Source organism: Pseudonaja textilis, chromosome 6, assembly GCF_049901715.1.
Source record: "Pseudonaja textilis isolate UNSWEBS1 chromosome 6, rPseTex1.2, whole genome shotgun sequence".
Lineage (NCBI taxonomy): Eukaryota > Metazoa > Chordata > Lepidosauria > Squamata > Elapidae > Pseudonaja > Pseudonaja textilis.
The window spans coordinates 62720801-62737619 of NC_141995.1; the positions used below are offsets into that span (position 1 = coordinate 62720801).

General features: G+C 54.8%; 2 protein-coding genes across 7 annotated transcripts in view; one reads left to right on the forward strand and one right to left on the reverse strand.

Moving 5' to 3' along the window:
* On the reverse strand, nucleotides 1-13002 carry TRMT44 (tRNA methyltransferase 44 homolog). Of its 5 annotated transcripts, none has more exons than XR_003373998.2 (11): nucleotides 12641-12991; nucleotides 11407-11524; nucleotides 10038-10254; nucleotides 7954-8022; nucleotides 6389-6496; nucleotides 5308-5379; nucleotides 4713-4813; nucleotides 3582-3765; nucleotides 2141-2552; nucleotides 1831-1947; nucleotides 1-790 (listed from the first exon to the last, which is right to left on the reverse strand). XR_003373998.2 is itself a non-coding variant. In XM_087936713.1 (11 exons), exons 2-11 carry the CDS (start codon nucleotides 11505-11507, stop codon nucleotides 540-542), a joined length of 1584 nt encoding a protein of 527 aa, XP_087792839.1. In that variant the 5' UTR covers nucleotides 11508-11524; nucleotides 12867-13002; the 3' UTR covers nucleotides 1-539. The 5 variants fall into 5 exon arrangements, 4 of the variants coding, with proteins under 4 accessions (XP_087792839.1, XP_026555791.1, XP_087792837.1 ...); XM_087936713.1 differs by having other exon boundaries at nucleotides 2189-2552; nucleotides 12867-13002; XM_026700006.2 differs by having other exon boundaries at nucleotides 2189-2552; nucleotides 12641-12998.
* ACOX3 (acyl-CoA oxidase 3, pristanoyl) overlaps nucleotides 12524-16819 on the forward strand; it is a 16705-nt gene continuing 12409 nt past the window's right edge. The window contains exons 1-5 of one of the 2 annotated variants that reach the window (XM_026700003.2): nucleotides 12524-12577; nucleotides 13358-13554; nucleotides 14737-14970; nucleotides 15923-15997; nucleotides 16418-16507. In XM_026700003.2, the coding sequence (XP_026555788.1) occupies nucleotides 12571-12577; nucleotides 13358-13554; nucleotides 14737-14970; nucleotides 15923-15997; nucleotides 16418-16507 (603 nt within the window). In that variant the 5' untranslated portion in view covers nucleotides 12524-12570. Of the gene's footprint in view, nucleotides 12578-13020; nucleotides 13194-13357; nucleotides 13555-14736; nucleotides 14971-15922; nucleotides 15998-16417; nucleotides 16508-16819 lie in introns of those variants that run through there. The other variant, XM_026700004.2, reaches the window with a different exon arrangement.

Sequence of the window (16819 nt, forward strand, 5' to 3'; positions counted from 1 at the left end):
TACTTTGTATTACTTTATTTCCTAAGTTTACTGTTATTTTACTGTATATTGTGGTACGTTATGTTACGACCTATGATTATAACAATAAACTAATGAACCAACTTGCCATATGGTGGAAACCGTGATCAGAAAAGTCACAGTGCAGACAGCCTAAACGCTACCATGGAGAGTCCCTGGTGCTCTCTGAGCTGGCTGGTTTTTCTTGTAGACCTTTCACGACCCAACCAGGCAACATCATCAGTGCTAGTCACCTAGTTAGGGTCTTAAAACGCCGGCAAGAACACAACGCTCTCCAGGGTTGACATTTTAGGCTCCATGGACTGACTTGGCCCAAAAACGTTCTGAGAAATGAACTTCCTGAGTAAAAGGGGGACTCCGTACACTCCCATTCGCCAGGCTGACGTTTCCGCTGTTCAGAGGATGACTCCCTTAAGCAACCCCCGGAGGCTGGCGGGTGTCTTGGCTGGGCTGCTCCTTTTGCCCTAGGAAGCAGAATAAACGGACGCAGAGGCTGCCAGGATCGCATGGAGGCTTTTTATTCAGCAAAGTTGAACCAGCAGCTCTTTATCCCCCGGCACGATTCGTCTCTGGTTCAGCTCAGCGCTGCCATGGGCGTAAGGGCAGGAGGCCGAGGGCAGAGGGCAACCTTGAGGGTGATGCCGGTCGAACCAGCAGAGCCGGGTTTTCGTGGCTTCAGAAGGGAGCCGGGCTCTGGCCGGCCTGGCCCGGAGCTGCTTCCTGGGCCTCTCCCCTTCCCTCCAGTCGCGGAGGCGAACTTTCCCATGCTGGACTGAGGGGAGGAAGCAACAGCGACAGACCGATTAGTGCCAGCAGGTGAAGAGGCCCCCATGCCCCTCCCCCAGCCTCACCGGAGTGTGTGCATGCGCCCCGGGCAGCGACCGAAGACCGCGGTCCTTCCTCCCACGGAAATCCAGCTTCCCCCACGGATCTGAACCACCTCCTCGGTGCTGGGGGTGTTTGTGACTAGCTTTGGGGGGGCACCAACGTCCAGAGTGGGGCGGGGAGCTTCGCTGGTGGGCCAGATTGAGCGGCTGGCATTTTGTGAGGCTGGAAAGAGGATTCCTGTCCCCGAGGAACCGCCAGGGCACCTTGAGAATCCAGGCGATGGGCAGATTAAAACCCCAAGTGGCGGTTTTTTTGTCTGCAGCCCACTAACAGACCAATAGGATTACAGGGAATTACTTAAGTCATTTTAGGAGATCCTAAAATTTGAGAACTAGTGAGATACGGAATTGGTTGAGCGATTCTGTTGTTTTAATTATACTAAAAATAATAAAGTTGCAGATAAAATTTGGTCTGAATTTTGAAACTTTTGTGGTGATTAGCATTGCTACTCCTAGTAACAAGCCTCCTTTGAGAGGACTATGAAGTTGCTTACAATATTAAAAACAGAAAAATACTATAGGGTCAATGGTACGACCAATAAACTGAATTGAAATATGTTACAAATCCCAAGGCAGACTCTCGACACCAAAATCTGTGGAAAGGACGGGATGACTAGCAAAGAAGCCTCCGCCTGGTGCAACGCAGAAGCCTCCGTGGAGGAAGTCCCCCTGGAGAGGAAATTCCACAACGGAGGAGGAGGAGGAGGAGGAGGAGGAGGAGGAGGAGGAGGAGGAGGAGGCTCCTTTCTTCCAGACCCTCCCTGCTCTGGGCCCGGAGGAAACACGGCCGAAAGGTCTTTCCAGGACAACCACGGCCCCCAAGCAAATGCTGGAAGAAGAGCCGCTCTTCACCCCAAAGGCCTCTAAAACGGAGCCCAGGGAGGGAGGGAGGGAGGGAGGGAGAGGGGCGGGGCGGCCTCCTCACCTTGGAACACCTGGTGGTTATTCCTGAGCAAGGTCTGCAGGCCTCCGTGTTCCTTCTTCAGGGTCTTCAGAGTCGCCTTGTCTAAATGCCCGGCAATGTCACTCAAGGGGAGGCTCCCTATCGGAAACAGAGTTTGTGTGTAAAACGCTTCGACTCTTTGGGGGCTCCTGGGAAGGGGGGTCCCCTTGAGAACATTTGCTTCTCCCTCCCCTCCTCCCCCCGTGTGTGAGAGAGAGAGAGAGAAATAAGCCCCCCCCCCTCCTTTCCCGAAAGATGCTTCTTAAAACAAAAACAAGAAAAAGGGCCGTACCCAAAAGGTTCCTTTTTCATTGTGCGTGAGCGGAAGGCCGGCTCTCACCTCCGCGGTTCCAGGGGCTGGAGGGTCCGTGGAGGAGGCTCCCGTCCGTCTCGCTGAGCAACAGGTGGGCCACCTTCAAAGCCACCTGGTCCACCAAGGCGTGTGGGAGGGTGGTGCAGTTCCTTACTTGCTCTTTGCCCCGGGGCAGAAACCCGGGGGGCCGGGAGGGCCGCCCCTCTCTCTCCTCTGCGCACCGCCGCTGCCCGGCAGCCGAGAGGCTCTGCTCCTGACGCGGCCGGGGGCGGCTCCCACCCGGGGCCAGAGTGACGGGGCCGCCGGGCCGCCGCTTCCTGATGAACTCCCTCCTCTCGTCCTCCAGCGCCGGACCGTCCGCCCCTGTCCTGGACACCCCAATCAAACAGACCTAAAGCAAAGAGGGATCCTGCTGTCAAGATCCTCAGCGGAAGGATCTTCTGGGATCCACAGGCAAGGCCTCTCGGGGCCCCGATGGCTTCAGAAAGCCCACGGGCAACACGTGGGGGGGGTGTCCCCGGTTTACGACAGTTCGTTTAGTGACCGAATGGCACAAAGTTACATGTGGCTTACGACCATTTTTTTCACACTCACGGCATTTGCAGCCTCGTCCTGGTGATGTGATCAGAATTCAGATGTTTGGCATCTGACTCGCGCTTACGAAGGACGCAGCGTCCCGGGGGGGGGTCCCGGGGGCCCCTTTTGCAACCTTCTGATCCACAAAGTCAACGGGGAAGACGGGTGGCAAGAAAGGCCGTAAAATGGGGGGGGGGAGTGGAACCTCACTTAATCGAAGTCTCAGTTAACAACATGAACCGTGGGCTCAATTGTGGTCATAAGCCAAGGACGAGCTGTACACGAAGGCAACTGCCCTCTTCCATGGTGGCTCCACAGCCACCGGCCTTCCAGGTTTGGCTCTGGGGGCCCCCTCGGCTCTCCAGACCGGCTGCCCCTCCTCCCTCCTGGTCTAATCCCCAGTCAAACCATTAAAGGGATCCCCCCCCCACCCACCTAGGGGCCACAGAAGGCGTCTAGGTGCTGATTGTGGGGCGCAGAATCCATGGCTGGGAACAGAGAGGCCCCTTTCGAAGAGCGCTAGTAGCCTCCACTCTGCACCTTCGAGAGGGAGGGAGGGAGGGAGGGAGGGAGGGAGGGGAGGGGCAGGGGCTCCAACTTCCTTCAAGAGGGCAGGAACCCTTGCGGCCCCGCAAAGGGCAACCCTCCACAGGAAGGACTGGACACAGGAGGCATAAAAGCAACCAAGGCAGCCTTCTCCCGCCAGCCTCAACCTGGCCAGTGGGGCAGCAGCTTCAGGCTGAGCGGAGGCCCATTCCGCGGCCTGAATGGGCCTCCGGGGGCAGCCGAGGCTCCCCAAGGCGGCTGCTGACGGGCAGGAAGGGCCCCCGAGAGCAGGAGTTACCCTTTTGGTGGAAGGGATTCTGAGGCAGTCTTCCTCCACCTGGAAGCCGCACACCGTCCCAACCTCTGCAACAAAATCCAGGTATTCTCTGTACTGGCTCTTCTGGCTCTGCCTCCGGTTGTATTTTCCGTAGAAGTCGAAGAAGCAGCAAGGGAGCAGGAAATAGCGACAGGAGGAGGAAGACCTGCAGCAGGGAGGGAGGCAGAGCAAAGGCAGGACCTGAGGGAGGCGCCCAAATGCTCCCGGGGGCCTGGAGGAGGCGGCCCAGCCCAGCCGCCAGAAGCCCAGCCTTTAGATCTGCTGGGGGGGAGGGTGGACCATGTCTTAACAGCTTGCTCAATAACCCGATTTCACCTTCTCTGCTCCAAATGTGCGCCTGCACTCGGATGGACCTGGCTGAGGCTCCCAAATCCTGACTGCTCAACACAACTGCTAAATACCGTGAGTCAGATTCCCCAACCAGGGAAGGGGGCTGGATTTTACTACTGAACAGAGGGGATCCCCAACCGCTGCGCTGCAGACGTGACGGCTCAGCCTGTGCCTGCAGCTCCACTTGTACGAGCGGCAGGCCTGGCTCCATACACTGGCCTGCCACTCACGTGGAACCATCCCCTTACACGCACACACACACACACACACACACACACAGAGGTGCCCAAAGCCAGAAAGGTTGGGGTGCCCTGACTTCATAAGTGGAACCATTTCTGCATTGGCTGCCGTGCACTTTGCAAACTGCCGCAGTGAAAAAAAATCAGAGAGACTCTCACAGGGCTGTGAATTCAAAAATCCGGGAAACTCTGCTTTAGAATTAGTTTAGAATTCACGCTGCCTCTACCCATTTCCCCTTCGTGGAAGTTTGGCCGGTCCGTCTCCTGCCTACCCACCCTTTGCAGGAGCTCAGATATTAACTGGCCTCCAATTTCAGTTCTTCTGAACCAAAACTTCCTGAACCTTTTTGCTCCAAAGCTCCCGTCCTCTTTCCATCCCCCCCTCCCCCCCCCCGAGATTCTTTGGTTCACTTTCCCTAAGTGCGCTTTCCTGGCGCAACTGAAAGCAGCTCCCATTTAACCGGAATGGTTTGGAGGCCTCCTGTTCTGAGGCTCAGGGGGCCAGGAAGGCCCTGGCGGGTACCTGGCTGCTATTACGGGGATCCAGGGCGTCAGCTCGTCCGAATGGTTCCCGATTAACCAGTCGGCCTCTGGGTACAGGTGGTCTGGATTGATGGCCCTTTCCTAATGGGAGAGAGAACAAGGCAACGTAACACAAAACACGCAAAGGGCCGCCAGTATTTTCCCACTGAAATCTCTCAGTGCCAATAACCCCCAACTTGAACCCAAAATTTCTGTTGCTAAGCATGACAACTGTTAAGTGAATTTTGGCCTCTTTTACGACCTCCCTGGCCACCGTTGTTAAGTGAGTCACTGCCATTGTTAAATCAGTCGCTCGGTTGTTAAGTGAGTCTGGCTTCCCCCTTGACTGGACTTGTCCTGAGGTCACAAAACAGATCACGTGGCCCAGGGGCGCTGCGACCGTCGGAAGTACGCGTCCTTTGCCAGGCGCCTAAGTTTTCCACCGCCTGGCCCTGGGGAAGCCCTGACAGTCCCCAGTGTGCGCAACAGGCACCGGCCGGTTTCAGCCGCTGCCTTGTGACTCTGAGCGCTCCCTAAGCGGGGACGGCCTGCGTTTCAGCTCCCAGGGGCCAGGAGAAGCCCCGTCGCCAGCCTACCTCCAAGCAGGTCTGGGGGCCGTACATGTCCCAGATTTTCCTCCTCCTGACGTCGATTCCTTTCCCCGGGTGCTGGAAGAATCCACACAGGGAGCCTCGTGAGGAAGCAGCCTCTGCTCCTCACCCCCGATGTTAAAAAAAGGAGGAGGGGGCAAGCCATTCTGGGAATGGGGGGGGGGAGGGCGGGGGACTGGAGCGGAGGTGGCCCAGTCAACCCAAGAGGTTAGTCCTCAGGTTCAGAAGGAAAGGGGAGAGCGAGAAGCCAAACGCTTGGAAGGGGGGAGACTTTCAGGGTGTTCCTGTCAGGGGGTTGGAGAAGCGGCAGTGGCTACCGTGCTCTTGGGGGTGTTGCTATTTTTCTGTAGGTGGTTTAAAATCCTTGTTTTATCCCCTCATAATAAAACGTGGTTTCTACTTGGGAGAGCCCATGCTGAATGGAGCCAAGCGGCCCGAGCAGTGACTGGCTGGCTTGCTGGGCCTTATTTATTCATTTAGAAAAGTTTATACGGCCGCCCAACTCCCTCCAGCAGGACCCGCACAAGCCTCTTTTCCCTCCTGTCTTGAAAGGGTTGATGCGAGAGCAGTGAAATAAAGGGAAAGGGTGACACGAAACAGCCACAACGAAACACCAAGGAAGAGGCTAAACTGCCCAGGACAAAGCCTGGCGTCACGGGGGGTCTCAGGGGGACCCTCTGATCTCCCCCAGGTTCTCTTGGCTCAGCCTGGTCCCACGGGGGCTGCCACAGAGAAGGCCGCCAACCTCCAAGGGGGATGAGCCGCCAGGGAACGCAGCCTGGCTGGGCAGGCAGAAGCCCAGGGGGAGGGGGGAGGATCAGCCCCTTAGGCCGCGAGAGGGACCCGGGGGCTCCCCATCAGGGCTAGGCCAGCCTTTCCCGACCTTGGCGGCAACCTGGAAGAGGCCTCGACGTCCAACTCCCAGAATTTGCTGGCAAGCTTGAGAAACGCCATCGCCCCAGTCACCCCCTTCCAACTGGGGGGCATGTCTGGCCGGGGGACTAACGTACTGGGGGGAGGCAGAGGGAAAGGGGGCTCAGCCAACACGGTACCACAGCCAACTTACCCCCTCGTTGCCTAAAATGTGGACCAGGAGCCCATTCCCACAGCCCAGGTCCAGAAAGGACTGCTTCTCGGACAGGCCCCTCCGAGCTCTCTCGTCCTCCCACAGGACCTAAGAAGACACGGCCGCCAGTCAGAAAAGCCAGGCCACCCGCAGCCAGAAGGAGCCCTGGGGCACTGTGGAAGGGCCAGCTGCCCTCACAGACGTCAGCCGGCCACTAACACAAAACTCCCTTTAAGCCCCTAACAACCGTTAGCAACACGCCCCCCCACAGCCATTTTATCTATTATTTCTATAAATAGCGGAAGGCAAGAAACAGAGCTAACCCTCCTCCTATTTTCCCAACCAGAATTCTGTGAGGTGCGTTAGGCTGAGAAAGTGTGAGTGGTCCAAAGACACCCAGCCAGCTTTCCTGCCTGAGGAGGGACTAGAACTCCCGGGCTCCTGGCTTTCTAGCCTCGGCCCTTAAGCACCGGACCAAACAAATTGCCACGTTCCGCTCGCCTCCCGGTCCAGTTTCTGAACCAGATGTATTAATCGCTCCCATCGGGTGCGTTCTGAGGACTCAAAGGGCAACCCTGTCCTACTCAGCCAGCAAAACCCCCTAGAGGCCGCTGGAGAGCAAGCGACCCTGTTCTCCTCTCTTTACTGCCTCTAGTGGCCCTCTGTGCTTCTGCAAGCCGGATGTGGGAGACAGCCAAAGACTTATGATTTAATGACACGCAAATCAAAGCCAGAACTTTTGGATTCTGTGTCTTTTTAAACTTTTGCAGGCTGTTGCACAGCTCTTTCATACCTATAATAATTCTGTCTTAATGCAATTTAAAACATTGCAGGAAGAGGTTGCTGTTAATCTTAGGTTGGGGAAAAAAACATGAACGTGGCAGCACCTTTTCCAGCCAAACTATTTTATTAAAAAGAATAGAGCTGAGATGTGTGTGTGTGTGTGTGTGTGTGTGTGTGTGTGTGTACTCGTGCGCACACAATCTAGTTCTCCAGCTGAGCCTGCATTATTGTTTGGATGCAACATGCAAAATCGCATTTTCTGCAGATTTTCTGGAATAACTGATTGTAACCAACTCCTCGTCTACCCATCTAATCACTTTGAAATGGCCCCACACTGAGCCTCCATTTTGGGGTTTGTGGCCTGGATATTCAGGTCATCCCGTGGCCACACCCGGTTGGACTTTAAGCAGCCACATCTCCCCGGTGCCTTGAGAGAGAGAGAGAGAGACCCGGGAATGCGCTGGGGCTGCCTCCCCGACAGCCAGTTCTACAAGGGGGACGAGGTCAAGAAAACGACCCGGCTTGGAGCCTTCTTCCCCGGGGCTCTCCCCCCTACAGTTGGCACCCTGACCCCTTTTCCACAAAGAACAAACAAACAAATCCTTCAAATACAACACTCGGCCACTCCTTGGAAACAAATATATAATCTCCTAACTGAAATTATTAACAAGACATTTTGTGCTCAAACTATTCTTTATAAGTTCCATTTTAGGAAGTTTATTATTTTGGAGTGATTTATACTTTCAGAGTAAACTTTTAATTCGCTTTTAAACACCACCTACCAGCAGATAAGTCGCTATAGCAACATCCTCATAGACAAACTTTTCAGGATCCGTTACCTCAGGCCAAACCTGTAGAGGAATAAGACGCAGGTTGAAATGATTAGCCACAGAGGTTATTCAACACAAAAGGTTCTTTCAAATGCCCAGCAGATGCCTGCACCTCAGGCCTATTCAGGGCCCACCAAACGGACACCGAAGCCAGTTTTTTTTTGGGGGGGGGGGGCGCTCTGGAAAGAGGCTGAGCTCTCCCTGCCAACGCCATCCCCACGGACCCCGTTCCCAGCACCCGGCCAGCCTCCCTCCGTACCCTGCCACTTCCATGGCTAAGCAGGTTCCGCCGAGGCTTCGGAGGCATGAAAGCCCAGCCACGGAGGGAGCCGTTTTCCGCCCTGTCGCAGGAGCGCTCGGCCCACCATGCTGCTTCAACAGGCTGCAACACCAGGCTGGGGATAAATACCAGGAGCCGTTTTCTCTTTCGAGTGTCTTTTGCTTCCTCGCCCTCCAAAAGTGGGCAACGTTGTCCGTGGCCATTCTGGGGCCGCCGCTTCAGCTGGCACAAAGTGCGGGTGGGTGGGTGGGTGGGGGGCATGGTCAGTTACACCCACCCCTAGATCACCTCTGCTCCGGGAGCCACCCTGGTTGCCAGCTGGCTTCCGGCTTCAATTCAGAGCGCTGGCCGTGACCCCTCAGGCCACTGGACGGGGGCCGGGGGAGAGGCCTTCCTGCTCAGGCAGCCGCTGCGTGGCACACCCGATCCTCCTCCCAACCCTGCTGGTCTCCAGGAAGGCCCTGAAAACGGGACTTTGCCTTCGGGCCTGGGGTAGGACTACCTAAAGTCTTATTATTGTTATCATTATTATTATCATTATTATTATTATTACTAGGGAAACTTATGTTTTATCGTTTTGCTGCTTTTTCTTATGTTCTTTCATTATTTGTTTCCTCTTTTTGATATCCAGAGTCACGCATGTTAGAGGGACAGCGACATAGACTTACCAAATAAGTAAACAAGCGGACCACCACCCAACTTTAAGCCGATTCTTACAAAAGCAGCCAAATATTAAATTGGGCACCGGATCCTGTGACAAACCCGAAGGACTATTTTCCTCCCACATTCACCCCAACAACAGCTCCGTACTCGAGATTAGGGTCTTCCTCGCGTACGTTCCTTCTAACGTGACGTATCTACCAGCAATGCCCCTCCAGATTTTACATGTCGCAGTACAAATGGGGAAACGTTGTACAACAGGACACAAGTTTGGCATCAGGACTCAAACGCTGACGAAGTAAAGTAGTAGCAAAGCGTTCCAGACTTGCTACTTTAACAGAACTAAAAGCGGCTACCGGAGGGGGGGCGTGGGGGGGGGTGGAATCAAACTTCCCCAGCCCAACTGAGTGAGACTGCTGAATTTACACAATTTAAAAATTTCAGGCAATCTCTGTAGATGTCAACAAACCCAACAGGTTTTTAACACATTACAATTGTTAATTGACGAAATTATTGGAATCTGGCTCGTGTTTAACTCGCACCTGCGTAATTCCACTCCTCCATCGATCTAGACGTGCCGCAGACCTGATGAAGTAAGATGCGGCTCATGAATGCTTAGTAACATTTGCTAATCCGAAAAGCTGCAACCAGATTCCCAGAGATTTCACAAACCCAGGCGTGGCCCTGGGAATCGTTTGAGCAACTTTAGGCCAGACTGCACTGCAAGCAGATTAACGGCCAACACAGGCGAGCATCCTCTCCCTCCGGCAGTGATGGATTCCCACACAGATCTGCAGACCTTAAGCTTTTCCATCATAATTCTTGCTTTCTCGGACAGAACCAGATTCCGGCTTCCCCGCTTCCCTCCCGCTGGAGTTTTAGAAGGCCGGGATCCTCCACACGTTTTGCCCTTGACGCCGGATGGAGGATGCACTCAGCCCAACCTCTTCCGTTCCCGAGGCCCAAGCATGCTCCGTCATTTGATTTCCTTGTTCAGTTACGAACAAAACTCATGCTTCCAATTTAAGAAAGAGACAAACAAATGCTCTTCTGCATGAATGTTAAGTTCAAAAATGGCAAAGCGAAAAGCACTTACTTTGACCATCTCTTTGTACTTTTCCTTTAACTCTTGATAAACCTGGCTGTATCTAGCTACCGAAATCAGAGAAAGCGTTCTCTTAAACTCATTTTTCGTGATCTCTGTGGACCATTTAACCAGCTTAGAAATCAATTGGTTCCCTAGCCACTCTGCTTTGGGATATACAATTCCATCAGGAACATATTTTTCTGGATTCAGGAGCACTGACACAGTCCTACAAACAGACAAAAAATAAAATAAAATAAGGATCAGTCTCAATCAGTAGGAGACCACTTTAATTTAATTGCGCCTCTGGCCAATCGAGCAAGATTCCACTTTTATGGTACGCGAGCATGTAGCAAAAAGGGACAATATTTTCTTTCTCAAGTAGAGGAATTGGAGGCAGCCCAGGGCCTCCCTCACCTGCAGCATTCTTAGAAAGTAGCGCTAACAATTGCAAGTGAGATTTTCTTGCTCAAGAAAAATCACGAAACTCGTTCATCACCGTGGGGTAATGGAACGGCAGTTCGCTGACAACACTCAATTACGTAACTCCACCCTGGCAAAATTGAGCAATTAAGCCATGAACAGCTTATCTTGGCGTCTGGAATGAGGATCTGGGAGGTGAACAACAGGATTCAGCTGAACCTGAGCACCTCAGATTTTGGGGGGGGCCACCAGATCCAGGACTATCCCATCCTTGCCGCTGGATGGAGTTACTCTCTCCCAGACAGACCCGGTGGGCAATCCTGGGCTCCTCCTCCTAGACATTTGTGACTCCTGCTGAATGGGCAGTGACGGCTAAGAGGGCCTCTGCATAGCTGCTTTGTGTGCCAGCTGGGCCCCTTCTGCCTGCCCACAGTCACCTCCAGACTGAACGACTGCAATGGGCTGTGTATAGGGCTGCCCCTTGAAGGCTATCCAGAAGATTCAGCAGGACAGAAGGCAGAGGGTGCAGGCAGTTCCTTGTGCTCCTAGAACAGCACACGCAACAACTCTGCTCTGCAAACTGCATTGGTGGCAGATTACATCAGAGTCCAGCTCACACAGACCGTATTGCCAAAATCCAAATCATATCAGACTTGAGGCCAGTGACTCTCAAGCCAGATGCAACGTGCTAAATTTAGACCTTAATGAAAAAGATGCCTTATCTCAGGGGTGCCAAACTCGTGGCGTCATGTGACGTATCGCGACTTTTCCCCCCTTCGCTAAACCAGGCGTGGGACGCATCCAGCCGGCAGGCCATGAGTTTGACACCCCTGCCATATAAAATAAAATCCTGACAAGACTGAACAACAGCAAGAGAAACAGAGAACCACCGTTCCCTCGAACGCATCCGTAGTGTGACGAAAGGATTCAAAGGCAGCAGCGTCTTCCGAGCACCCACCATTCATCGTCCTGCATGTGCCGGAGCCGAATTTGATAAATGTTGCCGACCTTCACCTTGTATTGGCCTTGGCAGGTCTCTTCCAAAGGCAGAAAGGTCATCCTCCCATTAAGGACATCTGCAAAGAGTGGCAAAGGGTTCAGTCCCATTCTCGGTAGGACACACGTTCTTTAGGAAGGGGCAAAAAGGATGTTGGGTAGAAGCTCAGGATCGAATCTACCGAGCAAATGGCCTGGCAGGATGGAATCAAGGGGGAAGCAGACCAGACTAAGGAGTGGAGAATATAAACCCCCGCGAGGGAAGGGGGGGGCTGGTGGATGCTTATCTCTCTCTGAGCTTGTTTCCTTGCGGATGTTTCAGGACCCAACATCAGGGCTGGGTTACACAGACAGACAGACACACACACACACACACCCACACACACCCGCCTCCCTCCTGGCACCCGTGACCTTCTCCACTTGGGTCATGAAAGGCCAGGAAAGCCGCCCCAGGGCCCCCAACCCCCTCTTCCTTCTAGCACCGGTGGGGTTATATCCACGGGCACGGCCCTCCACTTACGACCACAACGGAGCCCAAGGTTTATGTTGCTAAGTGAGAAATTGGCTAAGCGAGTTTTGCCCCATTTCACCACCTTTCTTGCCGCCGTTGTTAAGTGAACCGCCTCAGCCATTCAGTGAGTAACCCGGTTGCTAAGCATTTCCCCCCCCACTTGGCTTCTCCAGGGGCACCGCAAGCCCTCACAAACGGGGGACAGCACCCGAAGATGCGTCCCGTGGGGGGGGCTCCTGCTGCGACGATGGTCATTAAGCGTGAAAAGCGCCCCCCCCCGTCACTTTTTCCAGGGCCGTTGTAACTTCGGTCCCTAAGTGAAGCGTTGTAACGGGAGGGCGGCCTGCCCGCAGCTGGGCCCTGAACCGCCTGCCAGGAAGGCGCCGCCAAGCTCGGGGAGCAGCCGGGACCCCGCAGCCCTCCCTCCCCCTCCGGGCACTGGGGAAGGTCCCTCGGGGCCGTCCCCGGGGAGAGGGAGGCGGCCTCCCAGCCACGAAGCCGACGCCCCCGGGGGACGGGCCTGCTCCCTCCCGGCCCCCCGCCCGGCGGGGGCACCATAAACCCGGGCGGGCGGGCGGCCTCCCTTCCGCGCTCGGAGTCGCCCACACCGCAGCCATGCCAGGCAAGGGGAAAGGGGAAGGGGGGAAAGGGGGAAGGGGGTCGGGGACGGGCAGGGGAGGCCCACCTCGCGCCACCAGCTCCGGGGCGGGGGGCGGCGGCGGCGGCGGGCGGCGGGGCAGCAGGCGGCGCAGCACCAGCTCCACCGGCCCCCGCAGGCCCAGCGCCTGGCCCTCCGCGCCTGCGCAGAAGGCCCCCCAGGCCCGCTCCGCCGCGCCCGCCGCCCCGCCGCCCGCTCGGGGGACGCGCAGGGGGGGCTCCGCGCAGGCGCCGCTCAGCCGCTTGTTGGCCACCTGCGGCCGCTCCAGCCACACGGCCGCCGCCGCCCAGAAGCCGTCGGGCAGCCGCCCCGCAGGATCCCGCAGCGCCCCCTCGCCCACCGCCTCCATGGACAACCCCCGCCGCTTCCGGGATCGTCCCGCCGACGCCTGCGCAGTGGCGCTTGCCGGGGGGCGGCCGGAAGGGACGGGGGCCGGGCAGGGACGCTCCTAGCCGCTTCTCCAAGGCCGCCTCCGCGCAGCCGAGACAGGTTGGGTGGCGGCAGGGTCCCCTCGAGGCCGTCTGGCCGAGCCCCCAGAGGCTGTCCGTGGAGGCCTCGACCCAAGGCTGCCTTTCCGCAGGTGCAGCGGTGGGGGAGGGGCTCCTTGGGCGTGGGGGGAGATCAGGAGCGTCCCGGGGTTCAGGGCAGCTGGAGAGGTGGTGGCCCCCTCCCCGAAAACCCTCCCCCGAGGAGCCCCGGCCGCCCTGTGACGCCCCCTCCCCCTCCCCTCCTCGCCCCTCTCAGGTCGCTTCCCAGCCTCGGCCTTCCGCCTCGGGATGGCCGCCTCGGGTGGGGAAGCGGCAGCGCCCAGCCGGCCCCCGGAGCCCCCGCTGCTCCCGGACCTGCCCCGGGGCCCCCTGGGCGCCTACCGGAAGAAGGCCTCCTTCGCCTGGCGGGAGATGGCCCTCTTCGTGGAGGAGGAGGAGCTGCTCCGCTTCAAGGTGAGGCTCCCCTGGAAGGGCCCCCGCCGCCCCCCGCCCCGAGGGGCCCAGGAGCTCCGTCCGCCCGGCTCTGTAATGCTGGGTCCCGTTTGCCTGGGTGGGTCGTCCCTTGATGCCGGGGGTCGGTTTGGGGGGGCAGCCTCGGGGGTCTCCCGCTTGGACTCCAGGGTCCCTTCCAAGGCTATCCTGCTTGGAGTCCTAAGGGCTGGGTTTTTATCTAGAGTTTTAAAAAGGAGGTGAAAACTAATGTCAGAAAAAGAAAATAAGAAAGAAATCAAATAAGAATGATAAAAGTGCAAAAAAGGAAGGAAGGAAAGAAAAGAAAGAAAGAAGAAAGAGATACACAAAGGTATAAAGGCATACTGATCAGCTAATAAAAGTTCTGAATTTAGTTAGGGCTTTCTATACAAAAAACTTGCTTTTTTGTGTGTTTTATTATTTATTTTATTTTTGGTGTTTATTTTGCTGAAATAAATTTTCCCCCTGCATCGGAGCAGGAGTATATCCAGAGTTGCTCATAGCAACGATTTCAGCTCTAGTCGGAGCCTTTCCCAGAAACCGAAGAGAAGGTTTGTGATGCAGGGTTGAATTGTGGAGCTCTCAGTTGTTTGCTTGCAGATTTTTTGCTACCCAGCAAAATAATACCATTGGCACAAGTGGTTGTGGTCTTTGCTGCCTCTTTTCTTGGGTTGGGTCACAAAATGTCTGCAAGGAAACCACTCAGCTCAGAGTGCCCCAAGAACGCTGCCTTTCCGGAAACATTGGTGATGAGAAGACTTCATACACGTGTTCTCTCTCTCTCTCTCTCTCTCTCTCTCACACACACACACACACACACACACACGGGGGGGCACTAAAAAGGGAAACGCATGCAATATTTTGTTACCAAATACAAGTTTTTAAGGGCCCGGAAGTTGCTGTGACAGGAATTCTTCCTTCGAGGAGCATTCAAAGTATCCTCATCCTTCTTTTTAGCCCTAAGAGCTCCCAAACCTTTAGTTTTACAGTCCCAAAGACATGACATGTGAGCAGGAGGAAGGAGAAGGAGAAAAATGCATTCGGGGTCTTTTGGTTCACGTTCTCTTACATTGTCTTACTGCCAGAAACGGCTTAAGAATGTATGTATTGCTGACAGCTTGGAACTGACTGAAGCCTTGACTGAATTTTTTGTTGTTCATGAAGCACAAAATATTCTCGGCCCTTGAAAACGACCCTCTCTTTGCTCGTGTCCCCGGAGAAGAGCTGCCGCTTGAGAGGTACCGGGAGCTGACCTTCCTGCGCTGTCGGAAGCTTTTTGAATACGATTTTCTCATCTTGGAGGAGATTCTTGCAAACCCCCTGAAAGTGCTTGTTCTGATCAACTGCCTGGGGATGTATGACTGGTCCCTGGGAACCAAGTACTTGCTCAACTACCAGGTAGGTGCCGTTGCTCTCCCTGCATTGACACGCCGAAGCTGCGTGATCAGGAGCCAGGGTTCGTTTCATTCCCTCCTTACCTTTGCTGTGAAAAGCTATTTGGTCCTAATATTTTCCCCCCTTTTTTAATGTACAGTTGTACTATTTGCTTTATCAGTTTAATATGTTTCTTAATAAAATGGTATTGTGTTGTGGCCCCGATTCCTGAGCCTGTGCTGTCAGAGGAAGAAGACCTGGACGATGAGGAGGAGGACCTGGACGATGAGGAACTGGGAATGCCTTCCTCCCCAGGACCTTCCTCTCTGGCAATGCCTCAGGTTTCATCAGACAACCGAGAGGAACAGCCTGAGATTTATCAGGAGGAGGAAGGCATATCGGAGCAGCCCCTGACAAGGAGTCAAGAGGAAGAGTGTTGGCTTGATCCTAGGCAGCGTCGTAGGGAGAAACGTGAGCAGCAACGTAGGAGGCATGGAAGGGTCAGAGAGTGAGCTAAGTCCTTGAGCCACACCCCACAGGGGATAAAAGTGGGTGTGTTTTCTCCTGAAACTTTGTACCGGACAAAGTTTAACCTTACTTCAGATTTTGTAATTTTCTGTGAGTAGATTTTTATTTGTTATCAGTTCGGACTTGGCAAGCAGAGGGTGTTGGAATGCCAAGGGTATTATCAGTTCCAAAGAATTAACTCTGTGAAGTCCGAGACAGCTTGCCTGCCTGTGTTTGTGTGAGTTTGGATTCTTTCATCTTTTGGGAAAGAAGAAAAGTGAGACAAAACAGTGTTGTATAAATAAAATTGTGATAAAATGAAAAAAAGCTATCTTGCCTGGAAGAATAGTTTAAGCATTTTCCACTTGAGGGGCGAATAGTGAAACCTCATTACACGTAAACTTTGCGGAACATTTGATGGTTCTTAATTGGTTTGTTTTTAGTTCACCGGCTTCTGTTAATGCCATAGGTGTTCAAGGACAACATTGAGAGTTCCGGATCTGAAAGACACGCAAAATTCATTGAACAAGTTGAAAGCATGGAGGTACCGCTTCTCTATTGTTTGAACCTTGAAGTTGCTGGCTTTGCTTTTACAAAACTTCATGAAAAATAATAATAATAATAATAGGGACCTTCTCCCAAATAGGCAGCCACTCCCTTTTTCAACTTTGATCCTGTGCGTGCTGTAGCTTTTCTAGTTGCCCAGGAATTGCCCAAAGGGCAGAGAAGATGCTGCTTGCAACGCTGCCGCCCAAGCTCTCCCGGTCCTTGCGCCTTGGGAGCCCTTCCTTGCCCCCCCCCCCCCACCGAGGCTTCGCCGGGAAGGGATCTGCCGGGCCTTGGACCCCTGCTCTTAGCCCCGAGGCTCAGGCCCAGCGCGGAGGGGGACCAGGGGGCAACGGTGCTTTGGTGGGGTTGCCCTCCCACTCTCAAGGTCTCTTTTCTGTATCTCTCTTGGCCACAGATATTTGGATGCTTTGCACTCACCGAACTCAGCCACGGCAGCAACACCAAGAACATCCGGACAGTTGCCAGATACGACCCGGAGACGCAGGTCAGGCGGACAACGGGCGGCAACGGCGGCTTCTAGTCCACAGTGGGATCCCACCCGTTCCACTACCGCTTCAGTGGTCACGCGCGTGCAGCTTCCCCCACACCATCTGAGGCCCTGCCGCGCCAGTCAGCCGAGAGGAGAAAAGCTCGGGGCCCAGTAGGAGGGAGGGCCAGCCCTCGTTTTTCTCTTCTTTTTCCTCTCAGCTGATCTTCTGAGGCTTTTTTTCCTACCAGTTTGGCCAAACCAGTAAGAACGTTTGCGATCGGTTCAGGTGAACCGGGCCAGACCGGTAGCAAAGCACCGCTTCTAGTC